Source organism: Lactuca sativa, chromosome 4, assembly GCF_002870075.4.
Source record: "Lactuca sativa cultivar Salinas chromosome 4, Lsat_Salinas_v11, whole genome shotgun sequence".
Taxonomy (NCBI): Eukaryota; Viridiplantae; Streptophyta; class Magnoliopsida; order Asterales; family Asteraceae; genus Lactuca; species Lactuca sativa.
Genome location: NC_056626.2, coordinates 156,451,018 through 156,477,998, shown reverse-complemented (window position 1 = coordinate 156,477,998; position 26,981 = coordinate 156,451,018). Strand labels below are relative to the sequence as shown.

The following is a 26,981-nucleotide window of genomic DNA, read 5'->3' as shown; positions in this document are numbered from 1 at the left end:
AACAACCGTTGACAGTTCCTAGGGAGTCAGATGGATTGCCGCCTGGGAATCGTACGACAATAATTAGTAATGGTATGTCCTCATCCCCCATAATCGAGATGATACGAATAGGCCCACTGAATCAATTACTAATCCTCCTCCCATGACCCATTCAAATATAATTAATGGGATCCCCCAAGGATGCTTTGGTCCCTTCCCATCTCTTAATATTGATGGAGTAACATACACCCCAATGCAAACCCAAATCATTTCTGGGTCATTAGGCAAAAGAAAATGGTTTGATAATCTCGGGTCGAATTTTCATCTTAATTCAATATCTCGGATGGCTAACCTAACAGAACCAGAGCACAGTCTCTCTTTTGTCATGGCACACCAACAAAAGAATGCAATTAAAATTGACCATATCCCCACCATCATTGATCTCAATAAAAATCCTGAGGCTACGTCCAATGGTTCGTCTTCGTATTCACTCAGCTCTTATTCTAGTGAAGTAGATAAGAAAATCGAGGTTGGTAAGGAATTGGTTTTCGAGATTGATTCATCTAACCCGGTATTGTTGGAAGCAATGGGAGTAATCGGAGAGACGAACAACCCCCGATGATTTTTCTAAGTCTAAATATTAGGGGAATCGGAGAAGATTATAAGGTCTCATGGGTGCGAAGGCTAACAATGAGATATCACACAACATTCCTGGGTGTGAAGGAAACACAATTATCTGATGATAGCGATATAGATGTTACAAGATGTTAGTCTAACGGAGAATTTGGATTTGTAGCAACGCCTTCCACGGGAAGATCGGGTGGATTACTCAGCATTTGGGCCTCCAAATTATTTCAGGTAGAAGAAGTTATAAAGGTGAGGCACTTCTTAATCACAAACGGAAGATGGTCTGGAGTTCAAGGAAAAACGGTTTTTGCAAATGTATATGGCCCTCACGATCCACAAAACAAAAAGAAGCTTTGGGAAGACCTAAGTCAGATTAAATCCACCAAAATTGGGACCTGGATAATTTTTGGAGACTTCAATACCGTAAGGAAGGAATGTGAAAGATATGATTCTTGTTTTAATCCTTCTTAAGCTTTTTGGTTTAATTGATTCATTGAAAAAGAATGTTTACATGATCTTAGAATGAGGGGCATAGATTCACCTATTTCTGCCAGACTGACATCAAGATGAGCAAACTAGATAGATTTCTAGTTTGCAATAATTTCCTAAGACAATTCCCTTCTGTCTCAATTACAACCGCTCCAAGGGCGGTTTTAGATCATTGCCCAATCATCCTTCAGATCAGCAAAGCTGATTTTGGCAAACCACCTTTCCGATTCTTCAACTCGTGGATGAAACGGGACGGCTTCGAACAGATTATTAGGGAATAGTGGGAGTAATTCAAGGGATATGGCAATCTGGATGCTTATTTGGCAGCTAAATTACGATTCCATAAAAATGAACTCAAGAAATGGAGAGCAAGGGATCACCCTAGAGAGATGGATGAACTGTTGAAGCTTAAACACAGGTTACATGATCTAGATACAATCAATGAATCTAAAACGCTATCAGAATTGGAAATAGTAGAAAGGAGTCTTGGAATTCAAAGGATAACTGAGCTTGAAAAGTTGGCTATTCTTGATTTAAAACAAAAGGCTAGATTAAGGTGGACTGTTGATGGAGATAAGAATACCCATTTTTTTCATGGGTACATCAATAACAAGAAGAGCAAGAATTTCATACACGAATTGATTATCAGTGGATCTTGGAACACAAATGTGACAACAATTAAAGGTGAAGTATTCTCGTTCTATCAGAATAAGTTTCAAGAATGTTGGCCTTCCAGACAAAAGCTTACCAACAGTGACTTTAATAGGCTAGATCTTGCCACTAGCTCTAGCATTGAGGATCCTTTCATGCCTGAAGAAATCAAAGAAGTTATTTGGGCATGTGGAGGTGATAAGGCACCCGACCCAGATGGATTCACCTTTGACTTTATTAAAAACTCTTGGGATTTATTGAAAGGGGATATCACAGAATTCGTTAGATACTTTGAGAAGTACGGAAATTTGGAGCAGGGATGTAACTCGTCTTTCATCATGCTTGTACCAAAGACGAAAGACCCATTGCACCTAGGTGACTATAGGCCAATTAGTTTAATTGGAGGTTTATACAAGATAGTCTCCAAGATCTTAGCCAGCAGACTAAGTGGGGTGATTGGCAAGTGTTGGATTAGTATCTATGTCCATAACTATATTTGGTATGTACTTGACTCGACACGGCATGGTCCATTTGGGTTGCATGGCATCATGCATTTGGATAGACTCAAATGAGAGAAATAACACTTAAGGTTTGGTAAAATATTATAAGTTCTAATATATTAATATGATTATTTAATTAGTATTGATCAATAATAAATTTGGAATTAATTAAGTGATCAAAATGAGACTAATTAAATATATGGGTTGATTGTGTAAATCATCCATACTTATATAGTGGGCCAATGCTCCATGGATTATCAAGTTGTGCTAAAACCCATAGGATGCTCCATGGTATTTTTGTACCCATGGATAATGGAAATGAAAGGCCATGACAATTAGGGTTTACATGGTGTAACCCTAATTATGACACACTATATAAGCATCTTATTCTTCCCAAAATTGGCAACCATGTGAGACTATGAAGAAATGGTATGTCTTCTAACATGTTTTATTACCCAAGTTTCTAAGTTTGTATGCTAGTTAGGGTAATACCTTGGAAAGGATTGGCCATAGTCAACTCGGTTGACCAAATGGTAAAGAGAAAGGCAAGTCTGTGATACTCCAGTACACCATTCCCAAAGAGTTTATATGTTTCTCTTGCCAAAGGAAGGGGAATTGATTGCGAAGCTGCCTATTTACCTGAAAGATCATAAGGTTGATCAAGTCAAGAAGTTGACTCAACATCAGGTAAAGTCCACTATCTAACTCTGGTAAGTTTCTATTATGAGATTCTTGTTACATGATGTGACCCATGTTGATGTTTTATGAATCAAAGAAAAGTAAAGAAACTGTAACATCCCCCTCTGGCACGTATCACAACATTGTCCGCTTTGGGCCACTCGGCACGAGGACTTCCCAGGGGGTCACCCATCCTGGTACTACTCCCGCCCGAGCACGCTTAACTGCAGAGTTCTTATGGGATCTGCTGCCCTCACGGCTTTAAAACACGTTGTGATAGGGAAGGTATCCACACCCCTTATAAGGAATGCTTAGTTTTCCTTCCCAGCCGATGTGGGATCAGATCTAACCCACTTTCACCCCCCATTATAGGGTTCGACGTCCCGGTCGAACACATCGACCCGTGCCCTGGCTCTGATACCATTTGTAACATCCCCCTCTGGCACGTATCACAATATTGTCCGCTTTGGGCCACTCGGCACGAGGACTTCCCAGGGGGTCACCCATCCTGGTACTACTCCCGCCCGAGCACGCTTAACTGCAGAGTTCTTATGGGATCTGCTGCCCTCACAGATTTAAAACGCGTTGTGATAGGGAAGGTATCCACACCCCTTATAAGGAATGCTTAGTTTTCCTTCCCAGCCGATGTGGGATCAGATCTAACCCACTTACTTGTAACATCCGAAAAATACAACCAATTTTAAATTTTTCAAAAAACAACTCGATTACATTAAATCTTTACAAAAAGGTTTCCAATACAAAATATTTAACGTGTTCCCAGAATCACAATACTACAAAATCATGAGGAGCGGTACGATCACGCCTTCGCCTTGCCACGATCTCCTGAAGAACCTGAAAAACATAAAACCACAACTGTAAGCCCGAAAGCTTAGTGAGATATCCCCAAAATACCAACCGCAAATACCATACACACATACCATGCCACAACATATCTAATCACAGAACAGCCATGCACTCCGGGTCTACTGTGTGACTGGTCCGCTGCTCCGGCCTACAGTCCACCTGGTCCACCCTCTGAGTCTATCCACATACATCGAGTCTGCAGTGTGATTGGTCTGCCCGCTCCCGGGCTTTCAATCCACCTGGTCCACTCTCTGAGTCTACAGTATGACTGGTCCACCTGCACCGGGCCTTCAGTCTGTCTGGTCCACTCTCCGAGCCTTCGGCACGTCTGGTCTGCCCTTTCGGGGCCTACAGCCTATCCGGACCGCTCGCTGGGCCTTCGGAACAACTGGTCCGCCCTGGGTATCTTGGCCTACAGCACACAGCAGGAACCGCCTCAACCCAACTTCAGTCCAAACAACCATGTGCACATATATACATACAATCATATATCAAGCAGATCAAACAGATCACATAACATATCATCATCCTACCCAGGATACCGACCTAATAGGTCACTAGCATAACACCTCCCTATCTCTCAGGATACCGATCTCAATCAGGCCTCTAACATATACCATCCTAACTCTCAGGATGCAAACATATCACAACAGCAACATAACAACAACATAGCAACAACTACCCGGATCTCAATCCGATAAGGGCCGGCCTTGGTGCCTTAGACCCTGTTGATATAGTGAGTATAACTCACCTTGAAACTGCCGACTAAACAGATAACCCAAGCTGCTCCGATCACTGATACGATCTCCACCACTGGACAACCACCAATGCACTGAACTCACAACAATAATCAACAATTACCAAAATACCCCTGGAAACCACTGGTCAACCCTCGGTCAAAGACAAGGTCAAAGTCAACCCCTGACTGACCCTACTCGCCGAGTCAACCCGATGACTCGCCGAGTTCCCATACTCAGAACTTCTCCAATCCGCGACTCGACTCGCCGAGTCACCCCGAGACTCGCCGAGTCCCACAACTCTGAGTCCACTCGCACATAACTCACCGAGTCATCCCTTGACTCACCGATTCTCGACTCAACCAGAAAATATTGGGACTCTTCGACAAGACTTGCCGAGTCCAAGGACAGACTCGCCGAGTCTAAGGCTATCTTCAACCTACTCGTCGAGTTGTTCATACAACTCACCGAGTTCCAGGCCATCTTCATCCAACTCGCCGAGTTGTTCTTCCAACTCGTCGAGTTCCTGCTCATCTTCAAGCAACTCGTCGAGTACACCTATGTGACTCACCGAGTACCACCGGTCTGAATCCATACAGAAGCATTCCAGGCCATGCAATTGCTCCAAAACATAGATCTAGCCTCCTACAACTCATCTATCACGTAAAGTGGCAAACTTTACGTGAATCCAAAGAGATCTATGCATTTTGCACATTAGGGCTAAGGTTTGGGACATGATAGCTTCATCCAACACTCAACACATGGACTTTCATGCATTCCAACTCTTCTCCACTCCAGATCTGAGGTAGCAACCTCAGATCCAACCTCTAAACTCCAAAACATCCCAAGATATGATCTCAAATACCCCCAAAATGATGCATCTAAGAAATAGCAGCTCAAAAACAAGATATTACCTCAAAAGAACGCCCCAACTGCAATGAAACTCGAATCCAAGCAAAACCCCTTGCTCCAAGCCTCTTACCCTTCAAGATCTCTTCAACAATCACCTCTCCAAGCTCCAATTTGCTCAACAATGGGGTTTCTCCACGAAATTAGGGTTTCTGGGACTCAAGGGGTGATAAGGAGGCTGGGGGAATGGAAGTTATGTTCTTTATATAGGGCTCAACCCCGAGAAGTAGGGTTTTCTCCACTCAACGCCTACTCGCCGAGTCCATCTCACTGACTCTCCGAGTCGGCTACTTAACATGCGACCAAGTCGCGACTCTACTCGCCGAGTCCATCCATGGACTCGCCGAGTCGCCTTTTCCCAAATAACTCTTTTAGCCCCTTCAACTCTACTCTTGCTATTTCAGGGTGTTACAGAAACTTAAAGGAAGTATATGCTAATTCTGATCATGAAGATGGATTTCGATCGCATGGTTCGGTGATCAGAATTTTGAGCTGTTGCTTAGGATTTATGATATATTGCTTAGGAATAGATAACAACAAAGTTTTTCCATATGCTTTTGCACTGCAAGGATAAGTTTTCCGCAAAGTTTTTAAAATAAAAGGAAAATTTTGATTTCATTTATTCTAAGTATCCTTACAATGACATTTGTGAAAAACTGTTGCTTATATGATTCCATTGATAGCAATATTGGAAAAATGGATTTGTTTCTTTCATTTGTGGTAATGACTAATTTACCAAATACGGAAAGATTCTCATCACCCAAGGTTTCAGTTGCATAGAACCTTGGAAATCATGCAAGTTGTATAGTATGATGAATGAGAATTTCCATCTTTGGAAAATTTAGATTAATTCCTTGTTCACATGTATATGTGATTCAAGTGAAGGACTAAGGGATCGAGTACACATTCTGGTGCACCGATCAAGTCCACCACAAAAGATCCACAAGACTATTCGTCATGATTTACTAAAGTTTAGTAAATATGGTTATACTTACAAGTTTAAGTATAATTCTGAAACATTGGAAAAGTTTGGATGTATAGCAGAACGAATGAGAAGAATCAAATTAGGCCGAAAGATAAAAGTTTCTCAAATCTGAAAAGATGGGAGAGTACTTTAGTATCAGGTTATGTGATCAGCTTAATGATTTAGAAATCATATCACAATTAGTCCTCTAAGGAAATCTTAGTGCATTCTTATTATTAAGAAGAGGAATCTTGAATTGTTGGAATGGTTAAATCAAGAAGATGAGTCATACTTCGTTCCAAAAACAAGTCTTAGAGTCATACTCCAAGACTGTAAGTTGAGTGACATATCTTAAAAAAGGTTTAAAACACTTGTCAAATGTAAGAGTAAAAGTGTCCTACTCTTTTACATTTGAAATTGGTAAGTTGTGATGTTTTGGATAAAACAAAGACCAACTAAGGCCAATTGTTTGAAGTGTTTGTCTTGATAAAGAATCCAAACTATCTCTTGAATATTTGGCAAGATAGTCTTATATGTCAAGTGGACAGTAGGAGTCTAAAAGATCCTGAAAGTATTTCAAGATCTAATCAAGAGTAAAACCTGTAGTTTATCACTAGCACATGATGCGAGGTTTATAACCTATCATGTTGACATATTGACATTTATGTGCCCATTCCAGTAAAGTTGGTTATACATTTGAGTTCTACATGTTCTCAATTGTTTGCATAACTACTTGGAAGCAATGGCAGGCCCTGTACTGCCAGGTGGCGAGAAGTTAAGATTGCACAAGTTTAATCCATATGAGTTTGGATTTGTCACTAACCTAGTCTTGTGATTGTGGTCTTGACAAATTCACGTGGATAAGAACACATACACCATAAAATCTAAGGGTCATAAGGTTTCTCTCCGATTCATGAAAGTGATGGTGAGGAAACACTTCCACCAAGTAGATTGTAAGTAAGATAGTAATTGTGATCTTTGCATTCTCAAAGTCGTTAGTGGAGCGTGCGTGGTTAACCTACACACTAACATGGACTTATGAGAAATGACAAAAGTCTAAACAATCGAGACTATGATTACGACATCCCTTTTCAAAGTTCTAAAATTTTTTAGACACACCTGTGAGATATCTAAGATAAGGTGTATGATTTTGATAAAGTCCTATAAAATCAATCTCGTATCAGAAATCTGAACTTTGGTAAGAAAGTTAATAAAGTATTGATTTCTAGAAGTCCAGCTAATTTCTGGATACATGTCAAAGCCAGTGGGAGCATAAGTGTAATACTAATAATCATCATGTTATTGGGAGCATGATAATTATGATAAATATTACAAGTTAGCATTGTTAATTATGGAAAACAAAGTTTCAATTCATGAAGTTGCTAGGGTTGAAAAAGTTGTTTTGCTATAATTAAGGGAGAGGAAATTAGACCTCATTTCAATTCTAAAAGGTTTAGATTAGGATTTTAATCGTCTTTAGTCCAGGATATATATATATATATATATATATATATATATATATATATATATATATATGAAATTTATGTTGGAATGGCTCAACATAAGGAAATTCTATATATGAGTCTACTATTTGCGTTCTAAAAATTCGATTATAATTACGGCATCCCTTTTCATAATCTGAATTATGAGAACATGGCATATAGAAATAAAAATATTATAGCAAAAGACTGGTCTAGTCTTTATGTGAGAGATCATGAATCGTGTCCCGTATGCTTCAAATATAGGATCGGTTGCATATGCTATAATATTCATCATTTCCAAATTTTCCAAATGCTCTAGGCGTTAAGGGGGAAAAATATAGAATTGGATATGACTAAAATGATTAAGCAATTGTCGATAACAATCTAAGGTTTACCAAAGATTGGTTGCTCATGGACAGTTGGAAGTATAGTGTAAATTTTGGAAGGACCTTATTTAGTTATTCTGAAAAGAGGCAACTCTTTTTCAGAAGTGATCGTCAAAATGGGAATATGGAAATGTTTCATAGTTGGAAGTTATTCAATCTGTGTAAGATTAGAAAAACTTAATACAAGAAGGATGTTTCCATGGAGTTGATCTCCATTGGAATACTATATAATGTCTGTTGACAAGTCTTTGTGACTTTGTGCATAATCATTACAAGAGGATCATGCATATAAGTTTAAAATCTAACAGATTTTGGTAAATGATAGGAATTTGGAATTCTTACATTTTCGATAAGGATTTGGGAGTGTGAAAACAGAATCATTGAAATTATGTTCAATCGATCTAGTTCACAAAGTAAGGATCATAGATCAACATAGAGTGCATACTTGGTGTATGGCAAAGCTATTGTTTAGAAAAACATAGTGTACATGCTTGGAGCATGGGACAACTAGTGTTTTTAATTCAGGTATAAAGTTGATAAAACCGGAACAATGAATAATGAGTAATCAGTATGGTGATAAATAAAAGTGGTCTATTTATATTCATAGGGTTTGATACCATATTTGATTCATTTATTCTTGTGTTTCACTTTGCATGTTTTGACTTCCATAATAACTAGGTTATTCTTCCGGAATGACTAAGCTATTCAAACCATCCACAGTCGGTCATATGTTGGAAGTAGATATGAATAAAGACTGTCATGAGTTGGCTTGTAGATGTCTAAGATGCTGGACATAGCAAAGAGGTGCTACAACACTCATGAGTGCTCATAAGTTATGATTATTGGATTCAACCCGCGCTCATTTGAATCACTTCATGGATTTTATCACGAGTGATCATGAGACGATAATATCTTATATTCTTCAAACCTAGAGATATGAGTTGTTACTATGACTTGGTTGTACATTGATTGCGCGAAAACGCATTGGTAACTCGATGTTATAAACGTGCCTTTGTGTATGATTCAACAAGTAGTAGAACAAGCCATATGAGTTGAAGTTTATCCATTCCTTTTACCTTCGGGATAAAAGCGATATCTATGGGCCCCTCGATGATTTAGTGATGACAAATGTACGTGCTCGGCCGGGCCTGGACTGATTTGATTTGTTCAATTAGTTAGTCGTCATAAACCAAAAATCGGGAAACAGCAAATAGACAGAGAGAATGATTTATAATCCATGGCTCAGTCCAGATGATATCTAGAATGGAGGAATATATGATCCCTTACCTAATGGACAAGTCATTGACGAGATCAGAGTTCAGTTACAACGTCAGAGTTCGACAGCGGTTTAAAGAGCTACGATTGCCAGTCGGTTCTTGAACTCATACTCAATAATAGTTTTAGACTTATCCAAGTGGGAGACTGTTGGATTAGTGTCTTAGTCCATAACTATATTTGGTATGTACTTGACTCGACTCAACATGGTCCATTTGGGTTGCATGGCATCATGCATTTGGATAGACTAAAATGAGAGAAATAACACGTAAGATTTGGTAATATATTATAAGTTCCAATACATTAATAAGATTATTTAATTAGTATTGATCAAGAATTAATTTGGAATTAATTAAGTGATCAAAATGAGACTAATTAAATATATTGGCTGATTGTGTAAATCATCCATACTTATATAGTGGGCCAATGCTCCATGGATTATCAAGTTGGGCTAAAACCCATAGGATGATCCATGGATGCTCCATGGTGTTTTTGTATCCATGGATCATGGAAATGAAAGGCCATGACAATTAGGGTTTACATGGTGTAACCCTAATTATGACACACTATATAAGCATCTTATTCTTCCCAAAATTGGCAACCATGTGAGACTATGAAGAAATGGTAAGTCTTCTAACTTGTTTTATTACCCAAGTTTCTAACTTTGTATGCTAGTTAGGGTAATACCTTGGAATATTCATATTTTTATGTATAATAGAGAAAACATAGATCCAAGGTATTTAGGGTTGCATGTACACTTAGGAGTGTTAGAATGCTCAAAACCCAACAATGGTATCAAAGCCTAGGCTTATTTTCAATTATACTTGATGCAAATTGCTGAAAAAGCTGAAAAAATCAATTTCCTGGCTGTCTGGGCACTGGACTCACCGAGTCTACTGATGAAGTTGCCGAATCCATGAAGAAAATCATCCTACTCGTCGAGTAGGTTCATACACTCGACGAGTAAGAGCCCCAAACATCATATTTTTGAGTTTTATGGCTGGGATTGGACTAGGAACATTACCCTAAGTTGTTTTTGAGCTTGTAAACTTATTTTTGATGTGGTAATGTTCATACTAATCCAATTTCAAAGATAATTGTCATTAGATTCATGTTTTGTATTAGTTTAAGGATTAGGCTAATTACATGAAAAAGTTTGATTTGAATTATCTTGTTTTTATGAGTTGCTTAGATTAATAGAAAAGTTATGTGATAATGTGTTTTCAATCCAAATTAATCTAAGAGTTGATCATAAAATGTGTTTTTGTAACTTGTCCTCAAGTTATATGAATAGTCACATTTAAGATTCATAAAACTCATAAATATTTCCATAGGTTATGGATAAGGAAAAGTCACATTCTTTTATTAGTTTAAAGTCTTCCATAACTTGTCCTCAAGTTATGGAACTTGAAGAGTTTTTGAGTTAAAACTCCTTTAAACACATAAGTTATGGAATTGAAAAGTTTTTGAATTGTTTAAAACTTTCCCTCAAGTTTTGGAATTTGAAAAGTTTTCCTTATGAATACTTTAATTCCAAATTAATCCCTTAGGATTTTAAAAGTTAAAATTCAACCCTTATACTTTATAATATTATAAGTTAATATATATATATATATATATATATATGTGTGTGTGTGTGTGTATGTATGTATGTATAAGAGAAAGTCATCTTACCATTAGTAGGCCTCATTCACGAAGCCGGTCTATAAGGGGGGTATAAGGTTACTGCCTATAAAATGACAGTTTAATGGGTGTCCACTCTCACCCACTGCTTCCTTGACTGGTGGAGGGTCATTAGCCGAACAGGTAGGACAAGGACTATAATTCCCTCTTCATTAAAAGTATTAATGATAAATACTAAGTAACTAAACTCTTATTAATACCCAATCTTTGTTACTTAGGAAAATTTGAATAAGGTGCTAACCCATGAAATTACACTTTGCACTTTGCTTAAGTCGGTTACTGGAGCGCGTGTGGTTAACCAACACACTATCTTGATTTAACAAGGTAGGTAAAGGGTTTCTTAAAGTTTATCATATACCGGTGGAGCATGTGTGGTTAACCGACACATCGATTGGGTGATAAACATTTAAGAGTACCAAGTAATTTGGATGGTTACTTCACACCTTGTTTTGTGGTCCTCGGCATCCAGTCACAAAACCTGAAGGGCACACTCGAGATCGAAACATGCCATTGAAAAGTTCAATGAATCTCAAAAGAATCTAGGAGTTTCAAAACCAATTAAAACCTAATAAATTATTTCGTTTTTCATGGTGGAAATTGGTGAATCGTCATTCACCTACCTTAAAATATTCTATAGCTTGGATTACGGCATCCCTCTTCCAAGTTATAAAATATTGTGTTGGGTCCTAGCCTTAATATTTCATATTGGGTGTTATATTAAGGAGTTTAGATCAACTATCTTGAATATCTCCCAAAATATGTCTAGCTCAGACATCTATGATCTTCCCAAATCTCTTGGAACTTCACTTCCTCCATCTCCTCCAATTATTCTCCCTAACCCACAAGTTCAAGGTCACTCAAGCCCTATTGGCAAGCAAGGTCTATGTGTGCTCACATATTGGAGATGAAGTAACATATTGACAAGCCGGGAGAGTTGGGTGTCAAAGTCTTAAGAAAGTTGGATGTTCAATCACTTTCTAAGTCACATAGTTAGTTCCTTGGGACTACTATGAAACAGACTATGACATGACCCTTAATGATCTTATCTATTTGCTTGTGCTTCTAAATCAGCTATGATTTAAAGCATTGGTAGAGCAAAATTGATTAGAATATCATCTTCCTAAACTTCCATGGACTTTGAAAATGGTAACATTGGATATCCAGAAAAGCTTTCTCTTCCCAATGGAAAGGGATTGGCCATAGTCAACTCGGTTGACCAAATGGTAAAGAGAAAGGCAAGTCTGTGATACTCCAGTACACCATTCCCAAAGAGTTTATATGTTTCTCTTGCCAAAGGAAGGGGACTTGATTGCGAAGCTGCCTATTTACCTGAAAGATCATAAGGTTGATCAAGTCAAGAAGTTGACTCAACTTCAGGTAAAGTCCACTATCTAACTCTGGTAAGTTTCTATTATGAGATTCTTGTTACATGATGTGACCGGGTCACATGTTGATGTTTTATGAATCAAAGAAAAGTAAAGAAACTTAAAGGAAGTATATGCTAATTCTGATCATGAAGATGGATTTTGATCGCATGGTTCGGTGATCAGAATTTTGAGTTGTTGCTTAGGATTTATGATATATTGCTTAGGAATAGATAACAACAAAGTTTTTCCATATGCTTTTGCACTGTAAGGATAAGTTTTCCGCAAAGTTTTTAAAATAAAAGGAAAATTTTGATTTCATTTATTCTAAGTATCCTTACAATGGCATTTGTGAAAAACTGTTGCTTATATGATTCCATTGATAGCAATATTGGAAAAATGGATTTGTTTCTTTCATTTGTGGTAATGTCTAATTTACCAAATACGGAAAGATTCTCATCACCCAAGGTTTCAGTTGGATAGAACCTTGGAAATCATGCAAGTTGTATAGTATGATGAATGAGAATTTCCATCTTTGGAAAATTTAGATTAATTCCTTGTTCACATGTATATGTGATTCAAGTGAAGGACTAAGGGATCGAGTACACATTCTGGTGCACCAGTCAAGTCCACCACAAAAGATCGACAAGACTATTCGTCATGATTTACTAAAGTTTAGTAAATATGGTTATACTTACAAGTTTAAGTATAATTCTGAAACATTGGAAAAGTTTGGATGTATACCAGAACGAATGAGAAGAATCAAATTAGGCCGAAAGATAAAAGTTTCTCAAATCTGAAAAGATGGGAGAGTACTTTAGTATCAGGTTATGTGATCATCTTAATGATTTAGAAATCATATCACAATTAGTCCTCTAAGGAAATCTTAGTGCATTCTTATTATTAAGAAGAGGAATGTAACAGCCCGGAATTTCAGGTATTTCTTTAAATTATTTTTGGGCACATTTAAGAGGGAACTCGGCGAGTAGGTGCATGACTCGCCGAGTAGGGCCATGTCTTGGTCGCAGTCGCAGATACGCGACTGGACTCGACGAGTCCAAGTAAGGACTCGGCGAGTCGACGCTGTTTCAGCTGAACCCTAGCCGTTTCATTTCTGATCGTATATAACGATCTTATGGCCGTCATGTCGCGTCTTTTGGCCGGTTGAAGATCCCCTGGGAGTGTGTGAGCATCTGAAGCAAGAGAGAGGACTTGAGAAGGCTTGAAGAGATTGTTAGACAAGGAGGAGCAAGGTGGTGATCAAAGGAATCGAGTACTGGAGGTTTGGAGACACAGGGAACACGTTTCCAGGTAATCTTCGGATCGAAATCTGTAACTTTTACGTTGTATGCGAGTTTAGGGTTTAGGAAACCCATTTAAGGATTTGTTAGATTATATTGTTGTTATAAGTGTTAAAAACCCCTGTAATAGTATATGTGAAAGTCCAGGAAGCCCTATATCTATATACTTCGAAATCATGCGAAATACAGGAGGCAGCGGATTGACTGCATGGCGAGGACTCGCCGAGTCCAATGATCAGACTCGGCGAGTAGCTTGAAGATTCACTAGAACTCGCCGAGTTGTTCTTCAGACTCGGCGAGTAGCTTGAAGATCTACTGGAACTCGTCGAGTCGTTCTTCAGACTCGGCGAGTGGTGTCAGGGTGTCTATACTCGTCGAGTTACCCTTTGCACTCGACGAGTCCGGTCAAGATTGACCGTTGACCTGTATATAACTTAGTAGGGTCAGTTGTCTTGTTTGATAAGATCATTAACAAAGGATGTGGTATTATAGGGAACCTGCGGATTAGCGGATCGTGTGCGAGTAGCTCGAAGAGTCTATAGCTTGCATACTACGAGGTGAGTCTTCTCACTATACTTCACCCGGAAAGGTTTGACTGTGAGACCGGAAGGTCGTATGTGTTATTTTCATGCTATGTCTAGAGAGGTAGATGCTTTATATGTGATGTGTGCTTATATGTGATGTATGCTTATACGGGCCGGAAGGCGAGACTCTATGTGATAGAAAGGACGGTATGATGTATGATTTATGTGTTATGTGTATTATGTTACATGTGTTATGTTTTATACTATCATGGGCCGGAAGGCAAAATACTATGGGCCGGAAGGCAATCTAATACGGGCCGGAAGGCGATATATATTATGGGCCGGAAGGCGATTATATTACGGGCCGGAAGGCAATGTTATGTGGACCGAAAGGTTCGGGCCGGAAGGCGTATGTGGGTAAGTCGTATACTGGGGAACTCACTAAGCATTTATGCTTACTAGTTGTGTTTATGTTTTTCAGGTACTAGTGATGACCGTGGAAAGGCGCCGGCGTGACACGTACACACTGCCACTGTTGAAGATCCTGGAGATTTATTATTTATATTTTTGAAATAAACTTGGAATAAAACCCTTTTGTCGAATAATAATGTTTTGTTTTTAATGAAAAATTTATTTGAAAATTTGAGCTGTTACAAGGAATCTTGAATTGTTGGAATGGTTAAATCAAGAAGATGAGTCATACTTCGTTCCAAAAACAAGTCTTAGAGTCATACTCCAAGAGTGTAAGTTGAGTGACATATCTTTAAAAAGGTTTAAAACACTTGTCAAATGTAAGAGTAAAAGTGTCCTACTCTTGCACATTTGAAATTGGTAAGTTGTGATGTTTTGGATAAAACAAAGACCAACTAAGGCCAATTGTTTGAAGTGTTTGTCTTGATAAAGAATCCAAACTATCTCTTGAATATTTGGCAAGATAGTCTTATATGTCAAGTGGACAGTAGGAGTCTAAAAGATCCTGGAAGTATTTCAAGATCTAATCAAGAGTAAAACCTGTAGTTTATCACTAGCACACGATGCGAGGTTTATAACCTATCATGTTGACATATTAACATTTATGTGCCCATTCCAGTAAAGTTGGCTATACATTTGAGTTCTACATGTTCTCAATTGTTTGCATAACTACTTGGAAGCAATGGCAGGCCCTGTACTGCCAGGCGGCGAGAAGTTAAGATTGCACAAGTTTAATCCATATGAGTTTGGATTTGTCACTAACCTAGTCTTGTGATTGTGGTCTTGACAAATTCACGTGGATAAGAACACATACACCATAAAATCTAAGGGTCATAAGGTTTCTCTCCAATTCATGAAAGTGATGGTGAGGAAACACTTCCACCAAGTAGATTGTAAATAAGATAACAATTGTGATCTTTGCATTCTCAAAGTCGTTAGTGGAGCGTGCGTGGTTAACCTACACACTAACATGGACTTATGAGAAATGGCAAAAGTCTAAACAATCGAGACTATGATTACGACATCCCTTTTCAAAGTTCTAAAATTTTTTAGACACACCTGTGAGATATCTAAGATAAGGTGTATGATTTTGATAAAGTCCTATAAAATCAATCTCGTATCAGAAATCTGAACTTTGGTAAGAAAGTTAATAAAGTATTGATTTCTAGAAGTCCAGCTAATTTCTGGATACATGTCAAAGCCAGTGGGAGCATAAGTGTAATACTAATAATCATCATGTTATTGGGAGCATGATAATTATGATAAATATTACAAGTTAGCATTGTTAATTATGGAAAACAAAGTTTCAATTCATGAAGTTGTTGGGGTTGAAAAAGTTGTTTTGCTATAATTAAGGGAGAGGAAATTAGACCTCATTTCAATTCTAAAAGGTTTAGATTGGGATTTTAATCGTCTTTAGTCCAGGATATATATATATATATATATATATATATATATATATACATATATATATATATACATATATATATATATATATATATATATATATATATATATATATATGAAATTTATGTTGGAATGGCTCAACATAAGGAAATTCTATATATGAGTCTACTATTTGCGTTCTAAAAATTCGATTATAATTACGGCATCCCTTTTCATAATCTGAATTATGAGAACATGGCATATAGAAATAAAAATATTATAGCAAAAGACTGGTCTAGTCTTTATGTGAGAGATCATGAATCGTGTCCCGTATGCTTCAAATATAGGATCGGTTGCATATGCTATAATATTCTTCATTTCTAAATTTTCCAAATGCTCTGGGCGTTAAGGGGGAAAAATATAGAATTGGATATGACTAAAATGATTAAGCAATTGTCGATAACAATCTAAGGTTTACCAAAGATTGGTTGCTCATGGACAGTTGGAAGTATAGTGTAAATTTTGGAAGGACCTTATTTAGTTATTCTGAAAAGAGGCAACTCTTTTTCAGAAGTGATCGTCAAAATGGGAATATGGAAATGTTTCATAGTTGGAAGTTATTCAATCTGTGTAAGATTAGAAAAACTTAATACAAGAAGGATGTTTCCATGGAGTTGATCTCCATTGGAATACTATATAATGTCTGTTGACAAGTCTTTGTGACTTTGTGCATAATCATTACAAGAGGATCATGCATATAAGTTTAAAATCTAACAGATTTTGGTAAATGATAGGAATTTGGAATTCTTACATTTTCGATAAGGATTTGGGAGTGTGAAAACAGAATCATTGAAATTATGTTCAATCGATCTAGTTCACAAAGTAAGGATCATAGATCAACATAGAGTGCATACTTGGTGTATGGCAAAGCTATTGTTTAGAAAAACATAGTGTACATGCTTGGAGCATGGGACAACTAGTGTTTTTAATTCAGGTATAAAGTTGATAAAACCGGAACAATGAATAATGAGTAATCAGTATGGTGATAAATAAAAGTGGTCTATTTATATTCATAGGGTTTGATACCATATTTGATTCATTTATTCTTGTGTTTCACTTTGCATGTTTTGACTTCCATAATAACTAGGTTATTCTTCCGGAATGACTAAGCTATTCAAACCATCCACAGTCGGTCATATGTTGGAAGTAGATATGAATAAAGACTGTCATGAGTTGGCTTGTAGATGTCTAAGATGCTGGACATAGCAAAGAGGTGCTACAACACTCATGAGTGCTCATAAGTTATGATTATTGGATTCAACCCGCGCTCATTTGAATCACTTCATGGATTTTATCACGAGTGATCATGAGACGATAATATCTTATATTCTTCAAACCTAGAGATATGAGTTGTTACTATGACTTGGTTGTACATTGATTGCGCGAAAACGCATTGGTAACTCGATGTTATAAACGTGCCTTTGTGTATGATTCAACAAGTAGTAGAACAAGCCATATGAGTTGAAGTTTATCCATTCCTTTTACCTTCGGGATAAAAGCGATATCTGTGGGCCCCTCGATGATTTAGTGATGACAAATGTACGTGCTCGGCCGGGCCTGGACTGATTTGATTTGTTCAATTAGTTAGTCGTCATAAACCAAAAATCGGGAAACAACAAATAGACAGAGAGAATGATTTATAATCCATGGCTCAGTCCAGATGATATCTAGAATGGAGGAATATATGATCCCTTACCTAATGGACAAGTCATTGACGAGATCAGAGTTCAGTTACAACGTCAGAGTTCGACAACGGCTTAAAGAGCTACGATTGCCAATCGGTTCTTGAACTCATACTCAATAATAGTTTTAGACTTATCCAAGTGGGAGACTGTTGGATTAGTGTCTTAGTCCATAACTATATTTGGTATGTACTTGACTCAACTCAGCATGGTCCATTTGGGTTGCATGGCATCATGCATTTGGATAGACTAAAATGAGAGAAATAACACGTAAGATTTGGTAATATATTATAAGTTCCAATACATTAATAAGATTATTTAATTAGTATTGATCAAGAATTAATTTGGAATTAATTAAGTGATCAAAATGAGACTAATTAAATATATTGGCTGATTGTGTAAATCATCCATACTTATATAGTGGGCCAATGCTCCATGGATTATCAAGTTGGGCTAAAACCCATAGGATGATCCATGGATGCTCCATGGTGTTTTTGTATCCATGGATCATGGAAATGAAAGGCCATGACAATTAGGGTTTACATGGTGTAACCCTAATTATGACACACTATATAAGCATCTTATTCTTCCCAAAATTGGCAACCACGTGAGACTATGAAGAAATGGTGAGGGCTAGCCGATTTCATGAAGTGTTCATTTCTCTCTAAGTTATTCCAAGTGCATTTGATGTTGTGTGAAGCATTGAGGTGTCACACTTTAGGCACTCGACTCTTAAGCATCAAGGAATCAAGCTACATAAAAAGGTATGTCTTCTAACTTGTTTTATTACCCAAGTATCTAAGTTTGTATGCTAGTTAGGGTAAAACGTTGGAATATTCATATTTGCATGTATAATAGAGAAAACATAGATCCAAGGTATTTAGGGTTGCATGTACACTTAGGAGTGTTAGAATGCTCAAAACCCAACAACAAGAACATTGGAGATACCCAAACAACATTTGGGTTGCATGGTCTGTTGGAAAATCGTAAAGGATTAAGCCCTTAAACTTCATATATGAGCTCCAATCTTCATAAACACTATGGAAATGACTTATTAAGGGTAAAGTTTCTAGCTTTACTCATCCTAAGCCCTTCTTAATGGGTTTAGACAAAACCCTAGCTCATTAAGACATAACTCTATGATCTAAAACCCTTATTACTCCAAACCAAAACAGGGAAAACAAGATCTAGGCTCTAGGCACCCAATAACCACGTAAAGTCATGGACTTTACTTCCTTGCATGGCGTTTAAGGCTCCAAAAGGCCATGATAATCTCTTTAAGCTTTCATGGGACATACTAATGGCATGGAGCTTTCACCTTTATGCCTTAGCCACACCTAAGGGCTCCAGATCTGAATGGATCTAAGCTTGGGACGTCCTTGTCCCCATAGATCTAGAATTTGAACCAAAACTCAAACAAAAGGGACATGAGGAGATCTAAGAGTTTGATGAGCAAGGTCAAGACTTGATTACCAGAAAGTGATGAGATTGAGAAGCTACTTCTGGATCTACAATCCCCTTCTTGATTCCTCCAAGCTTTTCTCCTTCTTCAAGCTTCCAAGTATACCACACACACTCCAAAAATGGCTCACAATCACAAGAAAGGCACTACAATTTCGTGGGTGAGGGTTTGGGGTCTGGGGGCTGAAGATGAGGCTGAGGGGTTGAGAATATGAGGCTTAAATAGGGCACCAAGTCCTGAAATTAGTGTTTCCCAACCCAGACCAGACTGGCCGAGTGAGTCCCCTGACTCGCCGAGTCGGCCACTTAATCTGCGACACGGAACTCGCTCCTACTCGTCGAGTTTTTCTTTGGACTCGACGAGTTGACTCCTTGACTTAGGGTTTTCCTTTCCTTTCTTGGTCTGTTGGATTTGGGGTGTTACACATAGGAGATCCAATTGCCATTATAGATGGGCTGAATGGTGTTTTTGCCCACTAAAATGTTTGTAATTCAATTCAATTGTAACTTTCTTTCTTGGGCCCTCTTAGTACCTTGCTAGGCGGTGGTCCCTTATAATAAATGATTTATCTAACTAAAACTCTAAAAGTTTAAATTAATTATTTATTGAATTAGTCTCGATAAATATGTAATTAAAAGAGCTAATTAGGTGATAATTACTAATCACCCCTGGATCCTCAAATCCTTTTACATAGTTAAAAATATCTAACGCAAGTGAACGCTAGGAAAATGGGAGTGTGCATTATTATGGGAGATTTTAAAAGTGTGTATTAAATTAGACAGATTTTTATGCGTGCTTGTGTCGGAGGAGTTTAACAACTTTATTCGCGATATGGAGCAATTCGACTTCAACATGGGGGAAGGAGATTCATGTGGATGAGCCAGAGAAGCTTGAGTAAGATCGATAGACTTTTGGAAAATGACTTGTTCCTATTTTTATGGGAGTCGGCTTGTATCAGGATTTTGCCAAGATTATATTTGGATCACAATCCTATTATTCTTATTAGTGAAGTGGTGCATTATAGTTTCATTCCTTTTAGATTTTTTAACTCATGGATTAATCTTGATGGGCTTTGTGATATTGTGAGTTTGTCTTGGGCTAAAAATATTGACAACAAAATGAAGAATATGAAGTTGTTGAAAAACGACAAGGGCTTAAAAATGACCTAAGACAATGGAGGGTTGTGAAAACGACAAGGGCTTAAACATGACATAAAACAATGGAAGGCTGGTTTGAGATTCAAGAAAAAGGAATTCATGGAATTGACAGTTAAAATAAATGACATGGAATTACAAGCATCGTCCTCTTTCTTCCCCTGAAAGATTGGCAAGGAAAAAATGGAGACGAAGAGTTAATGAAATAGACTCTTTGAGAAGATTGGATGTTAAAAGAAAATAAATAATAAAATGGGAGGTTGACGGAGATGAAAACAAAAAGTTCTTTCATGGTATAATCAATAGAAATAAAAAAGAAACAAGATAACTAGGCTGAATATTGATAGTCTTTGGGTGATTGATCCAAAGTGTATCAATGAAGAAGAGAGATAATTCTTTGCCTTTAAATGTGATGAAATCGACATGGGAAAAGTCAGAATTATTAAGTAACAACTTTAAAAAAAATCTCTGTTTTGGACAAGGAAGAGTTGGAAAATGCAATTTCTATATCAGAGATCAAGAATACTATTTCGTATTGCAAAAACGACAAAGCACCAGAACTGATTGTTTTACCTTCAAAAATTTAAAAGAATATTGGGATAATTTAAAAGGTGAAGTTTTTAACCAAATAAAAGGATTTGAGTATACATGGGTGATTAGTAAAGGTTGTAATGCTTCGTTTATTTCTCTAATCCCTAAAAAAAATGTGATCCTCTTACTTTGAAAGCTTATAGACCGGTTAACCATATCGGTTGTACGTATAAAAATATTTCTATGATTATTGATTTAAGGATTAAAAAGGTTTTGGCGAAGGCTATTATCCATGAACAATCAGATTATATGGAAGATAAAAGTATCCTTGATGTCCCACTTGTTGTCAATGAGCTTCTCTCTTGAGCTAAAAAAAGTTAAAAAGCAAGTTCTAATATTTAAAGTTCACTTTTTAAGACATTTGATTCTCTTAATTGGAAGTACTTGGACTCTATTTTGGATCAAATGGAGTTTGGAGACAAATGGAGGAATTGTATAAAAGGGTGTCTTTCTTCCGGTAGAGCTTCCATTCTAATCAATGACTCTCCTATGAGTGACTTTGATATCAAGAGAGGATGGGGTGAGACAAAGAGACCCCTTATCTCATTTTCTCTACATTATTGCGATGGAAGGGCTTAGTGTGTCCCTTAAGGAAGCTTGTGACATATTTTCCAAGGCATTCCTTTACCGCATAACGGTCCTTATTTTGCGTATCTTATATACATGGATGATGTAATGTTTGTGGGTAAATGGTCTGAAATCAATTTTATTAACCTTAATAGGATTCCGAATTGAAAGTTTATCTTATCAAGAGTAAGGTCTTTTGAATTGGGGTGGATATCTTATACATTAGTCATCTTGCTAGCATTTTACATTGTGAGTCGTCAGAATTCCCTTTCAATTATCTTGGGCTCCCTATTGAGGAAACATGAAGCTTAGGAAACATTAGAAACTGGTTGTGGAGATGTTTAAATCAAAGTTGTCCGTGTGGAAGGCAAGGAATCTCTCTTTTGGTGGTAGATAGGGGTGCAAATGAGCCAAGCTACTCGTGAGCTACTCGGGATCGGATCGTTAAAAGCTCGACTCGGAATCGATTTTAACCGAGCCCGAGCCGAGCTCGAGCTTAATATTAAGCTCGTTTATTAAACGAGCTCGAGCTCAAGCCCATGTCACTATACTCGATTAGGCTCGCGAGCCTAAACGAATCTTTATATAATATAATTTATTATTATTTTTATATATTAAAATAAAAACATATTTGGGGATTAGGGATTTAGGGTATTAGTAAACGAGCTTCTTAACGAGCTCAAGCCGAGCTTAAGCTTATTTAGACATGTCAGACAAAAAACGAGCCGAGCCCGAGCCCGAGTCGAGCTTGTATAATTATTTACGAGCTCGAGCGGAGCTCAATACAAGAAGCTCGAATTGAGCCGAGCTCGAGCCTCGTATAACTTAAACGAGCCCGAGCCGAGCCTGACCAGGCTCGAGCTCGGCTCGGCTCGTTTGCACCCCTAGTGGTAGACTTAGGTGTTGTTTGTTTTTCAAAGAAAAAACGTTTGAAGTCTGCAGACCAATTCTACAACCCTCTGTGACAGAAGAGGTGTCAAACGGTTGCAACCTGTAATAAGAAGTCTATTTGTTTTTTAACGTCTACATGATGCCGCAATAAACTAAAATTTAAATAAACCGGTTTTACAAACTTAAAATAGTTTGTCAAAACCAAAATTTTAATAATTATAGTCTTACAACATTGAAATAAAATTCATACAACCAAATTAGTTTTAATTTCATGTTCTCACACATTGCAACTACTAAACTCCACTTACTTTATATTATATCTTGATTTGAAGTAAGCTTATTCAAGGTTATCATATTATAAATGTTTCAAGTTTTGCATGAGTGATTTATTTCTCCACTTAAGATGGTGTTTAGAAGTTGAGATAGAAAATCTTGTATACATAGTTTTGAATCATCGATGAATGAAGCAAAGGAAGACCATGACACACACATACATAGAGAGAACATGTGTTTTGAACAGGATAATACCAAAAAGGTGCCTCTCTTTTGGCGTTTTGAATAACATTCCTTTATATAAATAGGTATTGGAAATAAAAACAAGGAAATAACAACGTCAAATTACCAAACCTTATTAAAAATCAACATACTCCTATGGTAAAAAGAAAAAAAATCAGAAAGGCCCTAAAACTTGAAGGAACCCACCAAAAGTCCAAAACATGGTCATATATCATAAGTTATGCCCCTCTACCAGTAACTATCTTGATTCTAACGACACGTGTTGAGTTCTACACAAGAGCATTTCCCACTCACAAATTTTATATTTCACCTGACATTTCACTTCCTATTGATATTCCATTACTATCAAAGTTCACCAAATATGAATCCTTATTAGCATCATGATTAATGAAGTAATGAATATAAGTAACAAATTTAAACCAAAAAAGATCTCTCACCTGACCATTGATCGAACAACATTGGATTCTCAAACCATGTTCCTAGGGCAATTCTAGTGATTTATAAGTTATAACCCTAGATAATCGTCCCCAAAGACGGCCAAGAAGAATGGTGATGTTGTAAATCAAAATTCCTCTAAAATGCTACGAGTCAGGGATTTATATAGAATATAGGGTGATGGTATTGCAATGAAGTTCCATTTAATAATGATATGGTCGAAGGGTTTTGTTTTTAGTCTAAGATTAATAATGGGTCGGTGGATATTGTATGTGAACCGCATTTCTATATATCTTTACTATCTTATAAAAGAAATCTAACTATTTCTAAAAATAGATTGATTATAATAATAATAATTTTTTAAGACGTTCAAATGATGAAGCTGATAATACAAGTAACCATTAATAAAATAATATTAAATTTTAACCACATTTTGAATTCAAATATTTTTCATCAAATCTCCTTATATTTCTCAGCAATTTGATATGGTTCCCTCAAATCCCGGATTCATTCAAATTTTGAACCCTTTTAGATATCCTTAAATTTAGCATGTTGATTCAAATATCCCTCCAATCGCATATACCTCTTTGTTCCCTCCTCTGCTATAAAGTCCACCGTCCAGGAACAAAAAATGACTTCATCTCCCATCTTCCACTATCCCCAACCACCGGTTCTATGACACCGCTTTCTGACGTCTTTCATTCCAAAAACGACTTCACCACTGGAACCCTAAATTACTTTTGGAAGCTCACCCTCTTCTCATTCTCTATCTTTTTTCTCTCAACTGGCATTTAGAGTTTTGATTTGTCATATGTGACGCCGTCCACCGCGGCCATGAAATTTTTTGATCGTTTTTACACCGTCGCTTCCAGTCAAACCCAACCATTCCCAAATGTCGGCCTGATTGATACACACTTTTGTCGTTTTCATGGTTATGCCTTCATATTTTATGTTGTCTTGACCAGTTTTTTTTATCGGTTATTTGATGTATCATGTAACAAATAACACCATAGTTTGATTATTTTGTCTTTGACATGTATTTTTTTTGTAACATAACTTTTTTGTAGAGGAAACATATCACCGAAAGAATTTACACGCCCCGCCGCTTTGCGCGGGTACACTGCTAGTATATATATATTGTTGTTGTTGTTGTTGTTGACTTTTCAAGCTTTTGTTTTTCATTCAAACACCCATGTAGATATCCCTAACCAAAAGGCGTTTGGGCCTAACGATATGAGGTGTACTAGAGTAGGTGTCGATCCCTAAGTGGCTGAGGGTTAAAGATTTCAAGTTTCATGATGGAGACAAAAAGTGCAGATTTATGAGTATTTTAGATGAGTGTGTAAGTTAGTCATTCTAAAAAAATATAAATATCTATGTGTTTGGGGCATAGGCTCTGCGTTTGCAATCTTGATACCTTTTGATTTTGACATTCATGTTTTAAGTTTTGATCTCCATACAACCTTTCATTGTTTTTAGATTTTCAACATCAGCTTATTAACTCCAGCTTTCATGTTGATTCTAACCTATACAACAACTGCTAAAATGCAAAGCACAAAAGTTAAAGATAATTATGTTTTCTTTTCGCGATGGCATGAATCAAATTAATCAGATTTACCATGTTTGAGATATGATTTAAACATTGAGATGTGGTTAAGATGTTGAAAAAAGTCCCTTTGTCCATTTTCGCCCACATTTTCAATCTTTTGTGCGTTTTTTCGCACGTACACAATTAGTCAAAGAAACATTAATGTAGAACCATTTTAAAAGATAATCGGACATTTCGTAATAAAATCGATGACAATTAACATGATGCAAAACTGACCGATCGGCTCCCCTACAAGAGATTGTTGTGATGTGCGACAATTGGATACCATCTTTGAAATACTAAAAAACTAAATAACTGAGAGTATCTAATATGAAACATCACGAGAACACTGGACAATTATACATGAAAGTATGAGAGATTTAAGAAGAGAACTAAATAACAAATTATAGAGATTGCAACAATATTCAATATTGCGATACTAGAGAGCGTTTTGAGTGGTGTGATGAAATTAACACAATTAACAACATACGAGACGAAAAAACCATTTTAGGCACAAATATGTCATAAATGCCTATATGGTTCATATATAAACAAAGGGAAGTGATTGTACATAACGATTTTTTTCTATACTCAACAATTTATGTTTTATGGATTTAATATTTTAATACATAAATTGTTGTGTATGAAAAAAAAATTATTGTGTACAAATAAGTTGAATAACCAAATTGAAAATCCATTATAATAAGCTAGTTTACAAAGTAGTTTGAATCGGTTCCTATTAACAAATTGAAATTCCATTATAATCAGCTAGTTTACAAAGTAGTTTTTCAAACCGCTTTCTAAGAACCGATCTCAATATGGTTCAACACCTATAATACCGCACCAGTAATGTCTGGTCGAATTGGGTCAAACTTGAGATTTGTAAAAAACCAGTTTTCATTCAAACCAATTCCGGATTCACTTTATTTGTTAAACTCCATGCTTATCAAAGATGGAATAACTAACCCGTTTAGATGTTTGATTGTATCATATGACAACAGGAAACAACTTGGATTTTTTTTATGATCTAAAAATATAATTTGAATATTTGATAATTAATGAAGTTCGACGATAAGGCTATCAGGAGTGGTAGGGGAAAAGACGCGTGGGAGCTGACGTGTCAGCCCCCTTCATGCGTGAACACCGCCCCACCTTCTGGTGGGTGTCTTATTCCGTGGAGCTGAAAACGGGTGAAGACGATGGATTTGATTGGGTGTTTATTTTTTACTGTTGCTTTATTGACCGTTTGTAAAAAATAAATAAATTAATTAATTAATTACTAACAATTCTCTATATATATCAACATATATTTTACCTTTCAAACACACACCAAACTTTGAACACAAACATATATACTCCCATTCAAAAAATACACTTTCCTCCATGGATCCAAACCAAAATAACCCACCCACCCCAAACACCCCAAATACTCCAAATGATCCATTAGCAAACATTGACTATATGCAATTGTTATCATCCCCCGTTCAACAACAACCTTTATTTACCAATCTTTCATACCACCCACACTACTACCAACACCAACCACAACCACAATTTGTTCAAACCCAATTTCAACCCTTTCAACAACAACCTTCTCCGCGATTTCAGCCCTAAACTTTCCAACAGCCACAACCAAGTTCACAACCATCTCAAGTTCCATTATCGCAATCTCAACCCGTAAACCTCGACGATGAAGACGACGACGAACGGGTTCAAGAAACACAACCAAGTCGTAGAAGGCAAAAAAATCCAAAGATTCAACAAAG

General features: G+C 36.9%; 1 protein-coding gene and 1 pseudogene across 1 annotated transcript; one reads left to right on the top strand and one right to left on the bottom strand.

Annotated features, from left to right (window-relative positions):
* The first annotated feature begins 1,484 nt into the window (after nt 1-1,484).
* Nucleotides 1,485-26,399, top strand: LOC111915298 (uncharacterized). The gene is made up of 2 exons (XM_023910966.1): nt 1,485-2,090; nt 26,280-26,399. The coding sequence occupies exons 1-2, from the start codon at nt 1,485-1,487 to the stop codon at nt 26,397-26,399; spliced, it is 726 nt and encodes a 241-aa protein (XP_023766734.1).
* On the bottom strand, nt 3,395-3,512 carry LOC128134026 (5S ribosomal RNA; annotated as a pseudogene).
* Nucleotides 26,400-26,981: the final 582 nt, after the last annotated feature.